Here is a 20,520-nt window from a genome sequence, read left to right as displayed (position 1 = left end):
CTCGGCTTAATTGAACATGGGCCACAAGGAGGGCTAAACGAGGGGAAAGGAAGTACCAGAAAGAGAGAGAGAGAAATAAAGAGAGACGGCATCTTTCTGTTTCCAGGGCAAGAGTGAGCAGTCGTCAGTGTGTGTGTGTGTGTGTGTGTGTGTGTGTGTGTGTGTGTGTGTGTGTGTATATATATATATATATATATATATATATATATATATATATATATGGGGTGGCTAGTATTCATAAGCAAGTCACGCCAAGAATGGAGGCAAGTTTATTTGCACCCACTGTGCCAGAATACCTGTTGCATTATTTTTAGTGCTTTAACAATGCAACCATATTCCTGTTTACTCTGGAGCATTTCCTACTTTGTTCCATAGGGATTGCTCTCTAGTCAGGGTGTTTGGGGTGCAGCCCTAGGATTCTACTGCACTTGTACGTCTCCTTCTGGTAACTGCTGCAGGCAAGCTAGTGCCAAACGTATTGCTCTGCTTTCCTTTGGGCCACATCAGCAAGGCTGGGCAGCCCAGAACCAGGGATGGAGGGAGGGGGGTGCGGTGGGTGCAGGCTGCCCTGGGTGCCACCACTGAGGGGTGTGTGTGACAAAATGCCGGGTGGCACTCAACGCAGGGCCTGCAGCGCACCCACGTAGTGGCTTGGGCATGCGCAGGCTCCGCGCTGCCCAAACAATCTGCCCGCTCCCCCACTCCCCAGCTGTAGGGTGGCTGAGTGGGAGGAGGCAGGCAGACTCTGGAGGCCCCACGGTGCGCCCTGCCCCGGGGCGCGCAGCCCCAGGCACCCGAGTGGCTTCCTCCACCACTGCCCAGGACCTCCATACACATTGCCCCAGGAAGGTCACTTTGGCTTGACTTCTCCCCTAGAGGTACACTCCACTGTTTCTCGAGACAGGCAAAATGCCAGCTGCTACCACCAATGTATTAGCTAGTTTAAAGCCACCAGAAACAGGTATTACAGGCTAGAAAAGGTGGTTACAAAGCAAACGCAGTGGCATTAGTAAGAGCTGTCTAGCTATGCCTGGTTGGATTAGAGATACTCACTGCCAAACTGTTGGGAATGTCTTGGTTCCTGCGAAGGAAAGTTGCTTTACTCCAGCGATTTCTGAACTTCTTACAGGCAGCATGGAGGGGAAAGGAAGCAGCACAGAGAAAGTTGCTGCAAGGGGTACAGAGTTCTGCTGCATTAAACAGGGTCGAGCCTTTCTGCTGTTTGACTTGCCACACCTAGCTCTCTCTTCCAGCCAGGACGTCTGCACTTCTCCAACTAATCCAGAGCTATCCATCCAGCTCCTGGCATGAAACAAATGAGATTTTTAATTTACCAACAGCGTCTGGAAGAGTTTCAGATCTCGACAATGACTGGAAGGCGGTCAAGTCTGACAGTTGGGGCAGCAGAAAGGAGGGAAGAGAAGGGGGTTACTCTCAAACTTTTGGATCAGAAAACAACTGTCAGCACACAGCGGCCATTAAACACATTTTTATTGTTCTTAGGAGGAAGCTTGAGAGGGGAAGGCAGGAATGTCTCTGTTAGTGTCAAACATACAATCACACCTGCTTGAGTCATTATTAACTCAATATACACAGGCTCTGGCATTTCCTTAGATTCCTTGTTCTGAAGGACAAAGGCAATGTCTTATGAAATACAGAGTAACAGTGAAACAAAAAACTTAACAGGCTTTTTTTAAATAAAAAAATGGAGGCTTATCACTCATGTCCCCCATCGGAAACGAGATCTATTCATGGGAATTCTTCTCTGAGTGGAAGAGAGATAATGATGGTGGCGACATACATTACGCAGAGCATAGCATTCCCTCCAAACGCAGGGTCCTTCCCCCTCAAGTCCAAATCCATCAATTAAGACTGATACATGCAGGCATCTGGATATGGATTCATGGTGATTTTGTGGACCACCATGGACAGAAGGCACTCATTTGCATCAGCATGACTCCAAAAGAATGCTGGGCTTCTAAGAGCTTCTGTGGTCCCCTGCTTTCTGCACTTTGCCAGCAGCTGGGCTTTAATCGAAGTGGACCAACAGTTCCTGAGAAAAGAGAAATGAAGAAGAGGAGGTGCATCATTACTTATTCAGCTGCTGAGTGAACCATGTAGCAAGAAATGACTTCCAAAAAGATTATGGAAGAGCAATCTCAAAATCTGTTGGTTTTCCTTTTAAGAAAACATGTTGTCCTTTAAATTTGTGACAACAATTGGGATTTTTGCATATTTAGAGATTTCAGGCAAAAAGAATATCAACTGGCACATCTCAAATAATTTTTTTCTGACTTAAAACTGCCTGTATAGATCTAGTGATGAGATATGTTGAAGTTTACATGCAATTCGGTGAAAAACAAACCACAACTCCATCACAGAATTATCAGACAACAAGTACCAGTCCCTAAAGATGAATGAAAACAAGGTCAACCCCTGGCTTCCTAATCTGTAGCTCATATCCCAAAAGGTTTCTGTGTACAAAAGCTTCAGTTCATGGCACTATCAATCAGTAGAAGCTGCTCCCGATGGAAGCTTGATAAAATTACTTCTAAGCACAACATGTTGTGGATGGAAGGAATAATTGCTACTTTCCCTCTCCCTAAAAATGCATGTTGAGCTCCTGAAGGTTATGAGACCGGCGCTGCTTGGAAGCTGAAATGCTTTCAGTTCAAGGCGTGTTACAAACTACAAGGTCTACTGAAGTGAGGTTGACTGCAGCTGCATGGCATGAAGACTTTGTCCAAACTTTTTGCCTTGATTTCACCAATCCTGAGAAGATTGGGTCAAGAATCCACCCTACAAACAACTCCTTTCCTTGATTTCAACAGCAATGAAGACCTCTTTCTTCAATAGTATAACAAAACCTACCAGGATTCCAAAGAGCTATGTTACACAATATTCCCAACCTGCTTTGCCCTGAAAGAGGCAACAATTCAGACATACATAATATTAAACCCCAGATTAGCATTACATGTGCAAGCATGTCCCCTTCCCCTTTTGTGGCACTTACTTTATAGTCCTTCCATGCCAGTCAAAAACCATTTTAAAAAATCCCAAGCTTTTTAGAAGCAAATTTAATTCTGCTGTTTTATGCTGCTTTTATGATTTTGTGGCTTTTAGCTTATATTATTTTTGTTTCTGTATTTTAATTTATAATCATTTTGTAAACTGCCCTGGGAATGTAATATAATAATAAAAACCAATCAAGAAAAATGCAGGCCATTTTTCCAGCAGCTTTATTGGAGAAGGTGTAATTTGCTTTTTTGCTATTTCTCCTGCGCATAACAGATGCAAATGGACACCTTGTCAAGCTGGCCATTGTGACAATTTCAACTGCTGTCCCTTGCTTGCTACTAAAATGCGTTAAGCAGCGAAGCCTCCATACAAATCCTTCAACTCAATGGAGTACTGCTGCTTTCAGAACAGTATTATGTAAAATCGTCCCAGGGTTAGGCACATTATACATGTAGAAGGGCATAATAAGATGACATGCCACTTGTCACAACACTGCCAAGTTCTCTGCTATTTCTCCAGCATTTGTGGACTATGTGATGCCCACCTTCACCCCCCACACTGTTCAGATGAGCATTAGCGATGCTGCTGTCAGGAGGGTAGCCTCATGGCACCATGGCCAAACATGCTAGTGGTTAAGGATTGCCCTTGGCAGAAGACTATTTCATGGCACAGCCGCATGAACTAGAGATGCTTGCCTACATTTTGATGAAAAACAGTAGCCACAAAATCCATGATTAAGACTGGCGAACAGCTACCTTAACAGTCAAGGGCTTAAGAGGCTCTGGCCATGGAGCCATCTTGCCTCTTAAGTGGGCAGGATTGATGCTACTTTTTAAAGAAGAATTTCCCTAGGCTATACTTGATCTGTAGAACAATTACTTTTCCTTCTCCAGTGCTGCTAACCTTTCTTCTCCAAGCCAACAGACACACTCGCAAGCAATTACAAATCCGCCCCCCTTGATAGCTGCTAATCGTAAGCTGAATAACCCCTGCTTTCTTCGGAGGGTATGTCCCCTGCAAAAAAGGAAATGCTATTTAATGAATTGGGGTGTGTGCATGTGAATTATAAGCTCATATTTGAATAGGAGGCAAGGGAGGGTTTTTTCCTTCTTCTTTTCAAGGAGGGAAGCTAGCCAGGGTTGGCACAACCTATCCTGCAGTATCCCCTGGAGAGTAGGCAGAGACTGGAGCATGGGGCTTTGGGGATAAGAAAGTCAAGACTGGCTTCCTGCGAGGAGGGATTAAAGGAGACAAAGCAGGAAAAGGGGAGGGGGGCCTACGGGACAGGAGGGGATACTAAAACAGGAGACTGGTATGCTAAACCAGTGTTTCCCAACCTTGGGCCTCCAGCTGTTTTTGGACTACAACTCCCATCATCCCTAGCTAGCAAGACCAGTGGTCAGGGATGATGGGAATTGTAGTTCAAAAACAGCTGGAGGCCCAAGGTTGGGAAACACTGTGCTAAACAACCAGAGGCATGATGATACAGAATTCCTGCCACAGGATTGATAGGGCAGTCATAGGGAGTAAAAGTGAGCACTGCGAGCCAATTCACACAGCCACCCTAAGTCCAGACTGCAAGGTGCCAGTGGGGATTTCTTAAGAGCTATCCTCAAGAGCTGAAACAACTGTTGGAAGGGGCACCTTTGTTCTTGCCAGAGCAAAATTAATGGCCAAAGAGAAGTGCATGCTTGCACTGGTGATTGCCAAATAGATCTGGGGCATAACCAGGCATTAGCACACACCCTGATCTTCTGCTCCTCCTAAACTACAAGGGTAAGTTTGTCTGTTAAAGAAGACAGCTGAGGTATGCCAAGGTGTGTGTGTCGCCGTCTTGTTTCCTACAGTCACCTGCAGAGCAAAGCCAAAGGAGTTAAGGGTCATGTGCAGGGTGCCCACCAGAGCAGACTCCTGATAACCCACTTCTATTCAAAGATACCAGCAGCATGAGACACCAGAGCAACACTATACAGCGGTAGCTTGGCCCAACTCTGATGGGCTGTGAGCACCATGTGTGGAGGTAGAAAGTGGAGCCAGCAGGAAAGTATTCCACCACTGCACCAAGTTTCTCCTTATGACCTCTGATCAACGGTATGGCTGTGGTCTTCTCTCTAGTATCAAGTTTCATATGTGCTGCGAAAGGTTTTCTATGGAGGGGTGCTCCATAGTCTATATCTCTAGCTGCAATCTGAAGTGGTCTGTAGTCTGGCTACATGTTTAATACCTCAAGTGAGGGCTAAACTATCCATAATGTGCAGTTCTGTGCAAAATTCCACTCACACATAAAAATAAATAAAATTAAAGCAGCCACAGGAAGAAGAATCTTGAACACTCTGTGAAACAGAGAGATCCTGATTATTTTCCTTCCCACTATTGCCCCTCAGCTGCTTTTCCCTCTACAAGGGAAAAATATACAGTTCTTCCTATCATTTTACCCCCAAAAGAAAAGCAGTTCTGGGGTGATTTTTAGCTAGAAAACACCCTTCCTCACCCTACTGGTCCTCTATTTAAGATTACAGGCTGCCTCAGCCAATTTTTACTTCTAAAAAAGCATGTAGAAATCTGTAAGGCAAGGCAGTTTGGGCCCAAGAACCAGCCCAGAGAGGCCTACAGTTAAAAAAAAACAAAAACCACTTGGATCACAGAACTGAATCCAAGCAGACATGCAATATGCAAAAGGTCTTGGCTTTGTCTTGTCAAGCATGGATTGCCCTAAATGCATGAATGTTGTTTTGCCTGAGGTTGTGGTGATTTGGACGCCTGGAGGCATTCTTAAGTGAAAGAATCAACATACCTTATAGCTGTTATTTCAGCACATGGCGTGCATGTTCACCACAGAATGATTTCCACCTCCCTCTCATCCCAGCGCAAAGATGCAATTCTATTGCTCTGAAGTCTGGGAGCTGACTTTCACTCTTACTGTAACTTCTCAGCACAAGGCAACCTCTAGTACATCAGGCCACAAATGGGAGCTCAAGCAAATTAGATGGAGAACGCCAGCCGGACTATTGGTTCTTTTGGTTCTTTGTGTTCCGAATGGCATAGAGGCCACCAGTTATAAGAGATGAGTCAGGATGCACTGTGACTTAACAAGGGGGGGGTGTCTCCCCATCCTACTGCTTTCACTTGCTCTGGGGCATAAAAAGACTAGAGCAATACCGTTTCCTTGTCACCTGTACTTTACAGAATAATTCACATCATCTGCTAATCTTTAGCTATTCTGAGCCTCACCTGTTTGTTCATGCATTATAACATATTGATTTACCTGGGACAATTGCTCTGATCACCGTTATCACCCAGAGTGAGCCTAAATCATTAGCCCATTCATAGGAAGTGTTTTTCACCAATTGCGAGCCTCCGCAATTCTGGAAAACTGTTAAAGAAAGACACCCAAGCCTGGACCCCAGTTCTCTCCCAAAGTGGCCTCTTCCAATGACTCATTGTAATGAACAAAACCTCTATTATGGACGCAAGCTGGAAAGCACTGGGGAAGAAAAGAATGAACATAATTCTGCAAAGGGTCACCACTGAGAAGATGACTGCTAATTAACATTGGCATCAATACTAAGGCTGTTTTTTGCTAAATTAATGTTAATTGCATTTAATCTTGCTTTCACCATTAAATGAAAGAACCAGGCTACAATAGCATGAAGATCTCACCTATGTCGAGCAGTGGATTTTATTATTATTATTTACAAAAAAATAAAATAGTGAAACTGTTTCTCTCACAAATCCATATTCCATATGTTCCCACTTTTAAAGAGCAGCAAGGGATTCTTTAGCATTTTCAATGTACAAACTACTTAGACAACCCTATGTGGTAGGACATCAATGTTTTTATTTTACAATTGTAATAAAAGCCCAAGGTCCACCCATGAGCCCAGAGCCAAACAAGAATAGGCACTGAAATCTCCTCCTCTTGTCCACACCAGTTGCAAAGAACTTTACTGGAAGAATTCAAGGGCACATTTTTCTCACTGATCTGTCAGCACAAGCATTTTTGCTTCCCGGGCAGAATTACCTCCTCTCTCCTCCTCCTGTTCACTGTTCTGGGGGTTATCTTGACCCTCCAGAGTGGATTTGGGGGAGGTTTGGGGGTCTGTGGGAGGAGGCGCAAAAAGCCTCATTGTGTTAGTGGGAGCCCTTGCACTGATTTCTGCTGGCGTGGCAGGTTAGTTGGTTTGTGCAATTAAAGTGGGTTACTGGGTTCAGCCTTGCTAGTATAACAAATTATTTATTTATTTATTTAATTTAATATTTCAATTTTATACTGCCCTTTAGCAAAAATCTCAGGGCGGGTGTACAACAATAGAATCACATTACAAAGCATTAATGATAAAAACATAGTAAAAAGCATACTTACAGGCAGCTCAATAGTAAAATAATCTTAATAATAACAGTCTTCTCTCCCCCCCCCCCACTTTATTCCTCTTTATCCGCCATAGGCATGGGTAAAGAGGAATGCTTTTGCCTGATGTCTAAAGACATGTAATCATGGTGCCAGGTAAGCACCACCCACTAGCATAGGAGCCACCACTGAAAAGGCCCATTCTCACTTCTGGGTTAGCGCGATCGGGTAATGGCGGATTCCCTCCGAGCTCCGGAGGGAATCGGCTCTACTGAAGACGGGTCCTGCCGCGGCAGCGACGCGGGGACCCTCAGAAACCGCAAGCGCGGAAGCCTGCGGACTTGGTGACTCGGTGGGCACCTTAAGCGCCCCCCGACCCACGAAGAGCCATTTTAAAGGCTTCGGAGAGGGTACGGAGAGTGGCGTGGTGCTGTGAGTAGACCGCTACTTCAGTGGAGTGAAGCCGTGAGCCATTGGCCGAAGAGCGCTGACTTTCTTCCTTGAACATTTGGACTGAAAAAGAAATAACCCGTGAGTAGTACGGAATTTGGACTTAAAAATTTCCTTTTCTTTGAATTCGGAACGATCGGGGGAGTGCTAAAAGGAAGTCCGCCCCCCCTTTCTGCAGACACTTAAAGCAAGAATTGGATAACTAAGGTGGAGAGACTATTTTTTCTCTGTGTGAGACAAAAGTTATTAATTTCACGATTGGCATTAGAAGTTTTGTGCTGGAGGATAAGAACTGAATTTCAGAAGCTGATGCGTAATATTGTAAAGATAAGAGATAAGAACTTGCTGAATTAACTATTGGAACTAGGATGCATGAAGGGGAGGTGCGGGGAAGTCAGAGAATGTGGTTATGAAAGTAAGAATTTGAAATTGTACATGTTTGTCTGTGTTTTTGTGTGTTTGTTATGTCTATATAAAATGTGAAAACTTAATAAAAATTTTATTAAAAAAAATAATAATAATGAAAAGGCCCATTCTCTTGTTGCCACCCTCTGGATCTCTCTGAGAGGGGAGACATAGAGAAGGGCGTCAGATGACAAGCACAGGGTCTGGGTCAGTTTCTATGGGGAGAGGCGGTCCTTAAGGTACTGAGGTTGTGAGCTGTGTAAGGCTTTATAGGTTAGCACCAGCACTTTGAACTGGGCCTGGAAACTAATCGGCAGCCAGTGCAGTTGTGCCAGGATTGGTGTTTAAGCTCAAACCGTTTTGTTCTAGTGAGCAATCTGGCCATTGCATTTTGCATCAAATGTACAGGATCGTTTCTGAACCATCTTCAGAGGCAGCCCCATGTATAATGCACAGCAGTAATCTAACCTAGAGATTACAGAAATTAGGCTATCGCTGTCCAGATAGGGGAGTAGCTAGACCACCAGCCGAAGCTGGCAGAAGGCACTCTGGGCCAACAAGGCCACCTGGGCCTCAAGTGACAGGAGTGTATCCAGGAGCACTCTCAAGCTACGTGATGTTGGTTTCTGCTTTCCTTCACTGTGCAGCGAAAGGGCTTGTCACGAGACAGGTGTTTACATTCCACAGTCTGTACTGTTGGAGTTTCTCACGGGAAAGGGAGACTGGATGTGACGTACACTGGTTTCCTGTTTTTCACTGTGTGATTCTCTCCAAGCTGTCGAGGAGAGAGGATGCATTATCTGCTCCTGCAGAGGCAAGATGTCTTTCTGTAATATATCGGCTTTGAACTGTAAATAAAGCAATATAGAGTATGTAGTACGTACTCCTCATCCTTCCGCTGGGCACGGAACTCTGCTTTACATCAACACGTGGTTATGGGCCCAGAAGTCGAATCGGAGTGCCGGCAAAGGATCGGAATGCAGAGGGACGGATCGGATCGGAATCTGCTCTGCGCGTAAACATGATTGATGAGGTATGTGCTACTGCTCCGGGCAGCCTGCCAGCTTCTAGTTAATGGCTTTATGGCTGGACTTTGAACTTTTAAAGCCGTTTTGCCGGGAATACGCAAAAGGCTCCCAGGCACAAGTTACTATGCTGGGGAAATCGAAAGTAACTTTTAAAAGCGCCTTTGGAATAAGGCAGCTGCAGCAGTGACGCAGCAAGATTTAAAGCAGCATATATAACGCTGAAGGCTAATGCCAGAGTCATGATGGCCCTTCAGGATGCTTGTGGGATTCCTAAGCTCAACAAGAAAAATTATGTGGACTGGGTTTTGTATGCAGAGGCAGTTCTGCGGAAAGAGGGTTTGTTTGAGGTGATTACAGAAACCCCCCCAGCTCCAGTTACAGATGCATGGAAAGCTAAGGATTCCAAAGCACGGGGAACACTTACATTGATAGTATCCCCAGAAGAGCTCTGTCTATTGCGTGATAAGACCTCAGCCAGAGAAATTTGGGAATCTTTGAGAGAGGCTCACTTAAGGACAGAAGCTGGATCTACTATGTTTTACTTTAACAAGCTGCATAATATGGCTCTTGCTGAAGGTGGAGATGTGCGTTTACATCTGATGGAGATGCAAAATCTGAGACATGAGCTGCAACAGAGAGGACTCAACTTTCCAGAGGCTGTGTATTCTTTCATGATACTACAATCTTTGGGTTCAGGTTGGGAGTCTGTTGCAACCCAGATTGCTGTGCAGCCAACAGCTCAGCTGACAGTGGACTTTGTTACTGCCGTGATTCAGAATGAAGCAGATCGCCGGGGTGCTAGCTGCATGGGCAAGGGGGAGTCTTCACAGACGTCATCCCATAGTGCAGTGGAACCACCAGATGGCGCCAAAGCTTTGAAGGCAGTGAAATGCTACTCGTGTGGACGTCTAGGCCATATGAAGAGGGAATGCAGATATCCCAAGGCCAAGACAGAGCAGCGCAGCGAAAGCTCATCGCGTGGAAAAGGCCGAGGCAAAGGCAAAGGTCCGGTGTCTAGGACAACGCAGCACAAGGCTATGGTTTCACGCTTCACTCCAAAGGTTGCAGAGATCCAGAAGAAGTCTAGATCTTTCTTCGTTGTTGATTCGGCGGCGACCCACCACATGTGCAATGATAAGAGACTGTTTGTGTCTTTTACACCGCAGGAAGGTGCGATTCACCAGGCGGATGACCACACTATTCCCAGTAAAGGCTACGGAACTGTTGTTCTTCACAGTTTGGACTTATCGATACAGAATGTCCTTTACGTGCCAGACGCCAAACATAATCTTCTCAGCGTTGGACAGCTGAATGAGCGGAACATTGACGTGTCCTTCAAGAACAAGAAGTGCATCATCACAAAGAAAAATGACTATGTATTGTATGCTGAATATGTTGATCGTTTGTTTGTTTTGTATTATGATGATGTTGTGCAGGATGACACTTGTTGTATTGCAGGTTCTAACAAAAGTTTGCATGCAGGATGTATTCATGATTATCATCGAAAATTTGGTCATTTGCATTTTGAGGCAGTATCTAAAATGCCTGCCTTGGTTGAAGGTATGACTATTAAACCCTGCAGGTACCACATGAAGTGCAAAGCATGCGCAGCAAACAAGGTGAAAATGGCTGCGAAAGGTAAGGTGTCTAGTAGGCAAGCTACGGAACCATACCAGGTTGTTCATGCTGATTTGGTTGGACCACTATCGCCCTCTTTGGGTGAAAATAGGTACTTCATGGTTCTCATTGATGCATTTTCTAGATATATTTTTGTGTACAATCTCAAGCAGAAATCAGAGGCTTTTCCTAGGTTCAAGGAATTCTGTGCTTGGTTGGAAAATGTGCATGGTAAGAAGGTAAAGACTCTTTTCAGTGATCGCGGGGGAGAATTCACTTCTCAGCAGTTTGAAGCTTTTCTGACTGAGAAAGGAATTCAACACGATTTGTCTAGTCCTCACTCGCCATGGCAGAATGGACTTGCGGAACGGGCAAATCAGACATTGCTTCAAGGGTTAAAAACCTTGCTGCATGATGCCAATCTTCCAGAGAGTTATTGGGCCGAATCTCTCTCGTGTTTTGTTTACAGTTACAATCGCAGGTTATCTTCAGCGATTGGTTGTACCCCCTATGAAAAGATGTTTGGCAAGAAGCCATACATCAAACACATGAAAATATTTGGTTCTGACATGTGGGTTCATTCACCACAAAACTCCAAGTTAGACAAGCGTGGATTGCATGGTATCTTTCTAGGTTATCAGAAAGGGTCTTACAGAATAATGATGACTGACTCTAAGACAATTAAGCTCACGAGAAGTGTTGAGTACAATGCAAAGTGGGGGGAGAATGTGGGAATTTTCCAATGTTATCCTGATGACAGTGATGAGACTGAGGATAGTCAAAAGCAACCACAACAACCCACACCCACTGATGAAGGTTCTGAGTCTGAATCTGAAACTGAATCGGGTGATTCAGAGGATTTCAAGAGTGCGAAAGCCTCTATGCGACCCTCTGAAAGCTCTGATCAAGAATTGGAGGAACCATTGTTCACAATAGGTCGTTTTTCTCCTAAGAAGGAAGAGGAGAGTGTTGAAGACTTAAGGCTAATTCGTAGGTCACAGAGAGCCACAAAAGGCAGACCTCCAAAGAGATTTGCTGATGAGTTTGCTACGATAGCAGTGACAGCTGTTAAAAGCTCCAAGAAGGTATTTGAACCTTCAAGTTTCCAAGAAATCCAGGGTTTGGATTCAAAGGAAGCTGAGCCATGGTTAAATGCCATGAAGGCTGAGCTTGATTCCTTAGAAAGGAACAAAACATGGGAGCTAGTTCCAGTAGTTCCAGGAATGAAACTGCTTGGAAGCAAATGGGTCTTCAAAGCGAAGACTGATCAAAATGGCAAGATAGTCAGACACAAAGCCAGATTGGTAGCCAGAGGTTTTGCACAGGTACCAGGTGAAGACTATCACGAGACCTACTCACCCACAGTGAGGTATGAAAGCATTAGGCTTATGCTCAAGCTAGCTGCAGAGGAAAATCTACACATTAGTCACCATGATATTAATACAGCTTTTCTGTACGGATCTCTGGATGAATCACTTTATATGCTTCCACCTGATGGCGTACAGGTAAAACAGGGATTTGTTTGTGCTCTGAAGAAATCCCTTTATGGTCTCAAACAAAGTGCACGGTGTTGGCACACAAAACTCACTGAAGTATTGTTTTCTCTAGGTTTTCAACAAGGGAAAGCTGATCCATGTGTATTTGTCAAAGAGGAGGGGCAAAAGAAACTGTACTGTTTGTTTTATGTTGATGATTTATTATTCTTTTGGAAAGATGTCGCAATGTACAATAACGCCCTAGCTCAACTGAAAGAGCACTTTGACATGAAAGATCTTGGTGAGGTAAGCAACTACCTATCTCTGGAAATAGAGAGAGATCAAGATGGTAACATTCTAGTACACCAGTCACGGAAAATTGCTGATGTGTTAAGCAAACTAAACCTGATGGATGCTAACCCTGTAGACACACCGATGACAACAGGTTATCAGGTAGATGACACTGAAGAAGCATTTTCTGACACTACACTGTACAGAAGTGTGATAGGCAAGCTAAACTTCATTGCCAGATGTTCAAGACCAGACATTGCTGTTAGCTGTAATTTGCTAAGCAGACAAGTCAACAATCCTAGTGTCAAGGATTGGAAAGCTCTGAAACGCATAGCGCGGTATTTGAAAGGCACTATGCATTACAGACTGAGATTTAACAATCAGAAGTCTGGTGGTCTTGAAATATTTGCAGATGCAAGTTTTGGAAGTGACACTACAGACAGGAAAAGTACGTCTGGAGTTTGCTACATGTACAATCAGGGTCTGTTTGATTGGTCATGCAAGAAGCAAACAACAGTTAGCTTAAGTACTTGTGAAGCTGAACTGAATGCACTGTCTTATTCACTTAAGGATTGTGAATGGTTGTTACAATTGTGCAAAGACATGAAAATTCCTGTCAAATGTCCAATCCAGGTTTACCAGGACAACAAAGCATGTTTGGCTTTGCTGAAGTCTGAAGGTTGTAAGCAAAGCACGAAGCACTTGCAATTAAAGTTGCAGCATGCTAGGGAATGTATTCAGAAGGGACTCGTAATGGTGTCCTATATGCCAGGTAATGAAATTCCTGCTGATGTATTGTCCAAGATTGTATCAAGGGATCAACACTGTACCTATGTGCAGAAGTTGGGTTTGTACTGATATTGTACGAACACGCTGCCCAGTGATGTTCACAGAAAGGGGGAGGATGTTGGTTTCTGCTTTCCTTCACTGTGCAGCGAAAGGGCTTGTCACGAGACAGGTGTTTACATTCCACAGTCTGTACTGTTGGAGTTTCTCACGGGAAAGGGAGACTGGATGTGACGTACACTGGTTTCCTGTTTTTCACTGGGTGATTCTCTCCAAGCTGTCGAGGAGAGAGGATGCAGAGGCAAGATGTCTTTCTGTAATATATCTGCTTTGAACTGTAAATAAAGCAATACTGAGTATGTAGTACGTACTCCTCATCCTTCCGCTGGGCACGGAACTCTGCTTTACACCAACACGTACCTGCTCCTTAAGAGGGTGTGTAACCCCATCGAGAGCAGGCAATCTTCCACCTATCCGGTCTAGGGAACCACCCACTAACAGTGCCTCATGTCTTATCTGGATGGAGCTTCAGTTTATTGGCTCTCATCCAATCCATTACCGAGGCAAGACACTGGTCCAGCTCATCCACTACTACTGCACTTAAAAAAAAAAGAATTTGGAATTTCTGTGGTTTGGAAAGGAAAGAGGAAACACAATGAAAACTGTAGGATGCATAAATGACATGTAAACACCCTGCAAGCAAATCAGGGTGCAGGATGAATGCTCACTGTCATATTAACGCTCTGCAAACAAATCAGAATCAATGTTCAATAATGGCAGGATCTAAGCTCTGTAAGCTTTGTGCAAGCAAATCAGGCTGAATTCTCAATAAATAAGTTGCCTGAACTATTCCGCATTCTTCTACAAATGCACAACATAAACACCACCACCACCTAGCTCACTGGAATAGAAATAGTTTATAAAGCAGAAGAGAAAACTTTGACTATACCTTCCTGGTGCAACTGGATTAACCTCTACTCTTTTGCGAGTCCTCCTGGACCCCAGGAGGGATAAAGGAATCCAGTTGGTACATGATGTTTTCTAAAGTGGAATAATGAAAACCTGCACAGATTCCACTCTAGTTTTAAGGGGATTAAAATGGGCTTTAGTAGTGTTTATGACTAAGAACTCTGCTAGCAGCAACAATGAAAGAATACCCTCCTTTCCAAAAGTGAAAACCAACAGAAATTCAACCAGCAGCACAACAGAACCCCATTTATACAAAATGTAACCTAAAATAAGTTACAGAGAAAAGGGCAAGCAGAAATAGTGGGTGTGCAAAATACTACACATGCCACCTCTCTCTGTGTCTGTTCACACAGGTGTTTGCAGCTTCAGAAAATGGAGACTGGAAGATGGTGGCCTTCCAAAGACCTAGAAGCATTCAAGTTGTCTGTCTGAAGTGGGGAGTGCTTCCTTAACCAATGAAGGGTAACAAAGCCAGTGCACTCATCCTCGCTGCCTACCTGGAATAGAATTTAGAGAATGATGGCCATAATGAATCCCTGTATTTGTCCTCTGGGGTGTGCGCCGATATCCAGAAGGTTCTGTTTGGAAGGGAAGGCAATGTGTGTCTCCATCTGAATGTTGTATATCAAGGGCCTTCTCCTGCTCATCTTCCTGAGTAGGAGCAGGGCTACAGTCTTGAACTGGCTTCCCCTTTTCTCCCATGCCCTCATTTACATGAAAGTGAGGGGGCCCATGTAAAAATAAATGGAAATGGGACCCCCACAAATTCTAGATCCCAAGTCCTGAATTCATTATATAGTAGCAACAGTGGAAGAAAATATTAGAATCACTTTAAATAGTCCCTTAAAAACTCCTTCCCTATTACATTTGAGTTACCCTGTTACATTTGCTAGTCTGCTCAGTTAGTCTCTGTGTAAACATATTTTAAAGTCTCATGTGTTTCGTTTCTTGGCTCTTGCTTCATTTAAATTTCTGAACCTTGAAGCAAGACCAGCCATTTTTGCTCTTCAAACTCATCTAGTGAATGCACTGGCTCTGGCAGCGGGGGTGGGGGGTGGGGAAGAGATAGTCTCGAAGAGGAATATCCTTGGAAGATGTTCCTAATTCTATTTCTGCTCCGTGATATAGTGAAATTTCACCCAGAAGTATTATGAGCTCGACTGCCTTTATTTGTTTAACAGTTCACATTTTCATTAAGCTGTTGCCATTCGGCAGCCAGTAATTTTATTTGTATGATAGCCGTATTCATCTCGTGCCTACAGGTGCTGATGTTGCTCTCTCTCTCCTCCTTGGCAGAAAGGGAGCGTGCCGGCAAATGTGGAAGCAATATGAATCTGAGAGAGAGCATCCATCTGTAGGTACCCAAGAAAGAGGACCGTCAATATGAGCAAGATGGCAGCCCCAGGCTCTGCCCTTTGGGTGAATTTACATATTGTATGAAGAAAACTAATTTTTACTGTGCAAGCGAAGCCACCAGAACAAATGTTTTCTCTAAGTGGACTTAAACTACATCAGGCCACTGTTGAAATCTTCATTCAGCTCCACAGGCCTAGCAATTGAACTGCTTAAGCACATTTCTCCCTCCCAATCTGACATACCCCAAACACAGAAGAACAGCATAAAAATAGAAAGGGAATGTGAGTCAAACGGCCCTGCCTCAACTTCCTGCCTGACGTGCCCTGAGAGAGGAGAGCCAGCCTAGGACAGGAGTGCAGCAGACTGATGCTGTCAGGATTACAATGTGAGCAAGATGACAAACTGGGTTAGTGCTAAGATTAAACACCCTCTCTTTATGAAGAAACGCACAAGCTACACTTCTGAAACAAATGTCTCTCAGTAAAGATTTTGACATGTAGAGTTTCTTTTTAAAGATACGGGTGCACTACGGCAAGTCACACCAAATGTCTGGAGATACGTGAGTTATGACATGGATACGTCTTTGAAAGAAGCCTTTTGAACTTTGAAGCTGTTCCTGGAGTTCTTTTACTGGCCTTCTCTCATCATCATCATCATCATCATCATCATCACATTTGCATGTACTTTTCAAATCAGGCATGATTGAAAAATGCCCAATATCTCTTAAAAGTAAGTAGGTACAGTTTTCACCTTCTGAATAAGGCAATTTATTCTACAGTGGTACCTCGGGTTACATATGCTTCAGGTTACATACGCTTCATGTTACGGACTCTGCTAACCCAGAAATAGTACCTGAGGTTAAGAACTTTGCTTCAGGATGAGAACAGAAATCGTGCTTCAGCGGCGCGGCAGCAGCAGGAAGCCCCATTAGCTAAAGTGGTGCTTCAGGTTAAGAACAGTTTCAGGTTAAGAACGGACCTCCGGAACGAATTAAGTACTTAACCCGAGGTACCACTGTAATGCCAAAGAGCAATGACAGACAAGGAGGAACCGACAGGTTTAAGTCAGAGCCAGGCCAGAGGCTCAGGAGGCCAGCCCCTGCATCTGACACCAAAGTGCAAAACGACAATTTTAATGGCTTACTATGAAGGACGAACAAGAAGGATTGTAAAGTACCTAACGCAAGAAGAGAACCATCTAAATGAAAATGAACAGTAAGCAGCCGCTTCTACAGTGCAGGAAGATGGGAAGAAACATATTCACAATCCACAATATAATCACACAGTCCTCTCACAAAGACCCTAGCCATTGCAGAGAACAACTAGTTTCCACTCCTCGATACAGGTGCAAATTTCTTTTCTGTGGTGAATAACGAACCACTTACGTGCAATCATATGCAATACAACTAAAAATAATAATGGAGACAGAAAGAGAAGGGGAGGCAGGGAGGCAGCCTTGAATAAAATGCTAAGCAAATGGGAGAGAATGCAGTGCCAAACCTACAGCAAGATAACCAGTTCTCTGTTTTCTCAAAACATACAAGGACCCCCAAGCTTCTTCCCAGCGCTAACACCTCTTATTCCACTTGCAGTTATTCCATCCTCTCATGCCCAGCCTAGACCTGGACACTGACTCCTTGAAGGATGAACTGGACCTTCCACTGACTGAAGACCTGGGGGGCAGGTAGAGTCCATGTCACCAGCCCAATCCAGGGAGGAAGAGTCTCCCCAGGGCTGCTTTAGGGGACCACTGGGATGGAGTTTGAGTCCAAGTGTAAGACAAAAAGCCCCTGGGGCAGTCAATGGATAGGTTAGGCCATCCCCTGGCTCTTCAGACCATACTGTGCATAGAGTGTTGCGTAGTGGTCAGAGTGTTGGGCTAGGAACTGGCAAACCAAGGTTCAAATCCTTACTTGGCCAAGAAACTCACTTGAGCGAAAGGCTCAAGCTTGGGTTGCTGGCCCACAACAAAGTATGGACCTAAGAGCCCAAAGTTGCCATGCAACTGAGCAAAAGACTCCTTATGAGGAAGGTCTCTCAGATCATCCTTAAACATCAGCAGCTGGGATTATGTGTGGCTTGGGATGACAGGCTATGTCAGTCCTTACTTTGAGCTTGCCAGTTGCTGCAACTACACAGCTCCCTTACTCACTTCACCTCCATTGCTAACCCCTAGATCCTCAGCTGCTACCCTTGGATCACGTTTTGGACTCCGACCAGATACTCATGCCTGACCCTGCACAAGAGAGGGTCTTCACTTCCTTGTGTGCGGTCTTCGCTTCCTTGGACCCTACCGTCTTGGGCAGACCCACTGAATACACCTGATGGAGCAGGAGACATCCCTAGTTTTGTAGCGTATTACCTTCCCCAACTGCTTGGATCAACCATGCAGGTAAGTAATCACTCATAGTCATCTCCTCTTTTCCTTGATTTCAAGCCACTAATTAGAGAAGCATGACTTGGTAGAAACTGTCAGCCATTAGTCTAGGAACAGTCTTTTAGAAACAAGACCGGAGGTTAGTTGCTTAGTTTGAACAGTTTAAAATACACAAAGAAAGACTTCTTTAAAAACAACAACCCACAGTTTTTATAAATGTGCTGCATTTGTATCTTCTGGACTTGGCTTGGAAAGATTTTTCTTCCTCCTTTTTTGACAAATGGTACTAGTTGCTTCTTGTAATTTCCTTCACTATGCAGCATATGTCTGTTTGTGATAGATACCAGCACAACTGCTTGGGTGTCCAGTTATCTGCCAGAAAAGTATTGTTTCTTTGGAACCAAGTCATACTGAAGCAAGAGCCCCAGAGGCAGAGAGAAGGAAGGGAGGCAAGGAAGTTGTCAGCTGGGAATATATCAATGCTACTGATTGAAAGTCTCTACCAAAAAACAGGCCCCACAGTCAGTTTTCGATTCATCCTTTCTGCATCCCTGCCATTCCTAAAGCACTGCTTACCTAGAATGCTTAATATTTCCTCACTCAGTTTTCTAGAAAGTATTTAACAACTTAAAACTACTGAAAAAGACCTTTCTCAGGCAGTATGGGAGCCATGTCCCAATGGTGCAATCCCATGTGGCTGTGGTGCACATTGGAACAATGCCTTAACAATGGGGGGAGGGGAAAGCTCATCTTCCTTCCCAGGTAAATTACAATTGGATGAGGAATGGCATTGTGACTGGGCCTGCTAATGAGTTTCTGGCACTCACACATGTAGTCTAGGGGGATCTAGGGGGTCTCTGTCACCGCTTGAATGCCATTTACTATTTTGAATCAAGATGGCTGACTGACTATAGCCAGTCAATGGAAATCTTGCTAATCTCCCTCAGCTGATTATTGGATTTGGTACAGTCTGGGATGTAGCTCTCATTGAACGTCTCTCACATCAAAGACAAGTAACTAGGGGAGAATCTAAATCAGATCATTTTTATGCTATTTGGTGTAAATTTTTGATATACGTCAATACAAGAGAAACGGAACGTAGGCCCCCAGTGGTTCAATTAAGCTTGTGGAAGGGATATATTTTAGAAGATTAGAATGAAGTGATTTCTCAATGCCTTGGATTGTGATTTATTTATTTAAAAAAGATGCATCACATGAATTAATGTAGGGTTTTATCTTCCCTCTCCTTCCCCTCCCTTCTATCCCTGGTAGTTTTCCTTTCCCCCCTTTTGTATCAGTATGTTTGATGTTGTTTGCATTTTGTCTTTATTTTAAAAATTAATAAAGTTTATTTTTTATGAAAAGAGAGATGGCTAACTAAAATGTGACTTTGGCATGGTTTCACTCAGTATTTTGCATAGATTTGAATGCCACTCAATATATTGTTGCCAAACTCAGCACAAGGGGTTTTTTTTGGGGGGGGGGGTTCGTCATTGATAACTGAATCAAGATAGCAGACTAAAGGTGACTTTGGTGTGATTTCACTTGATTTTTGGTGTGAGAGATCCAAACTCACAAATTACACTATCCGTGTGTAAGCAACCATATATCCTAAAAGGCATCACAGTCTCTGCTGTCCCTCATTCCAAGGAAACCAAACCCTGGGTAAGTGCCTGGAACCTTACAATGCTCAAAGATTGGGGTGGCGCACAACACATGGGGGGCAACAGCACTGGAAAGAGTGAACAGACCAATATCATATGCATAGGCAAACTTGCATTAAGCAAAACAGAATCAAATTCAACTTGTACAACTGGGCGAGTTCAGCAAGGCAGCATCAGCATCAACACCACATGAAAGCGATCAGCAGTGATCACATTTCATTTCCAAGTATACAGGAGTGCAACCTTCTCTTCTGGCCCCGCAGTTTCATCTTGAGCTGTGTTGTCTGCTGTTCATATCACAAGCTGACAAGATATGCCTGCTTCATTTCTGTCCTTGACTACATACTTGTGGGTGAAGACTTTTCTTTCAGCAAGATACAGGGACAATCAGAACAAGTGATAAGATTAAATGAGAACAAATGAAAAATGCAATCCACCCACCCACTCTGGAAAATGTCTCAGAAGTGAAATGCAAGCAAATTTAGACTGTTTAGGAGGAGCTGAAATTCCTCCTTTAGATCAAGTATTTTCCCAGCCCTGGGCAGGACAAGGAGAATCAGCACAAAAATGATGTTGATGTAGTTATTTTGTGGCCTTGCCCCTATTTTTAAATCTGTGTTTTAAAACACCTTTTAAAAATATGTAATTGTTTCAACCAGCTGATATTGACCTTGAACCACTGGAAAGAGGAAAGCAGACATTTAGATATTTTAATAACCTCACAAGTTCTGATGGAT

General features: G+C 44.0%; 1 protein-coding gene across 5 annotated transcripts in view; it reads right to left on the bottom strand.

Moving 5' to 3' along the window:
- Positions 1-1,473: 1,473 nt before the first annotated feature.
- The window catches only part of CHCHD6 (coiled-coil-helix-coiled-coil-helix domain containing 6), a 199,874-nt gene continuing 180,827 nt past the window's right edge, over positions 1,474-20,520 (bottom strand). For 3 of the 5 annotated variants that reach the window (XM_028719199.2, XM_028719202.2, XM_028719200.2), the window contains one exon: positions 1,474-2,053. In XM_028719199.2, the coding sequence (XP_028575032.2) occupies positions 1,867-2,053 (187 nt within the window). In that variant the 3' untranslated portion in view covers positions 1,474-1,866. The remainder of the gene's footprint in view (positions 2,054-20,520) is intronic. The other 2 variants (XM_028719201.2, XM_028719203.2) reach the window with 1 other exon arrangement.

The sequence above is a fragment of the Podarcis muralis genome, chromosome 2 (genome assembly GCF_964188315.1).
Source record: "Podarcis muralis chromosome 2, rPodMur119.hap1.1, whole genome shotgun sequence".
Classification (NCBI taxonomy): domain Eukaryota; kingdom Metazoa; phylum Chordata; class Lepidosauria; order Squamata; family Lacertidae; genus Podarcis; species Podarcis muralis.
This window is presented reverse-complemented; position numbering and strand designations above follow the sequence as displayed.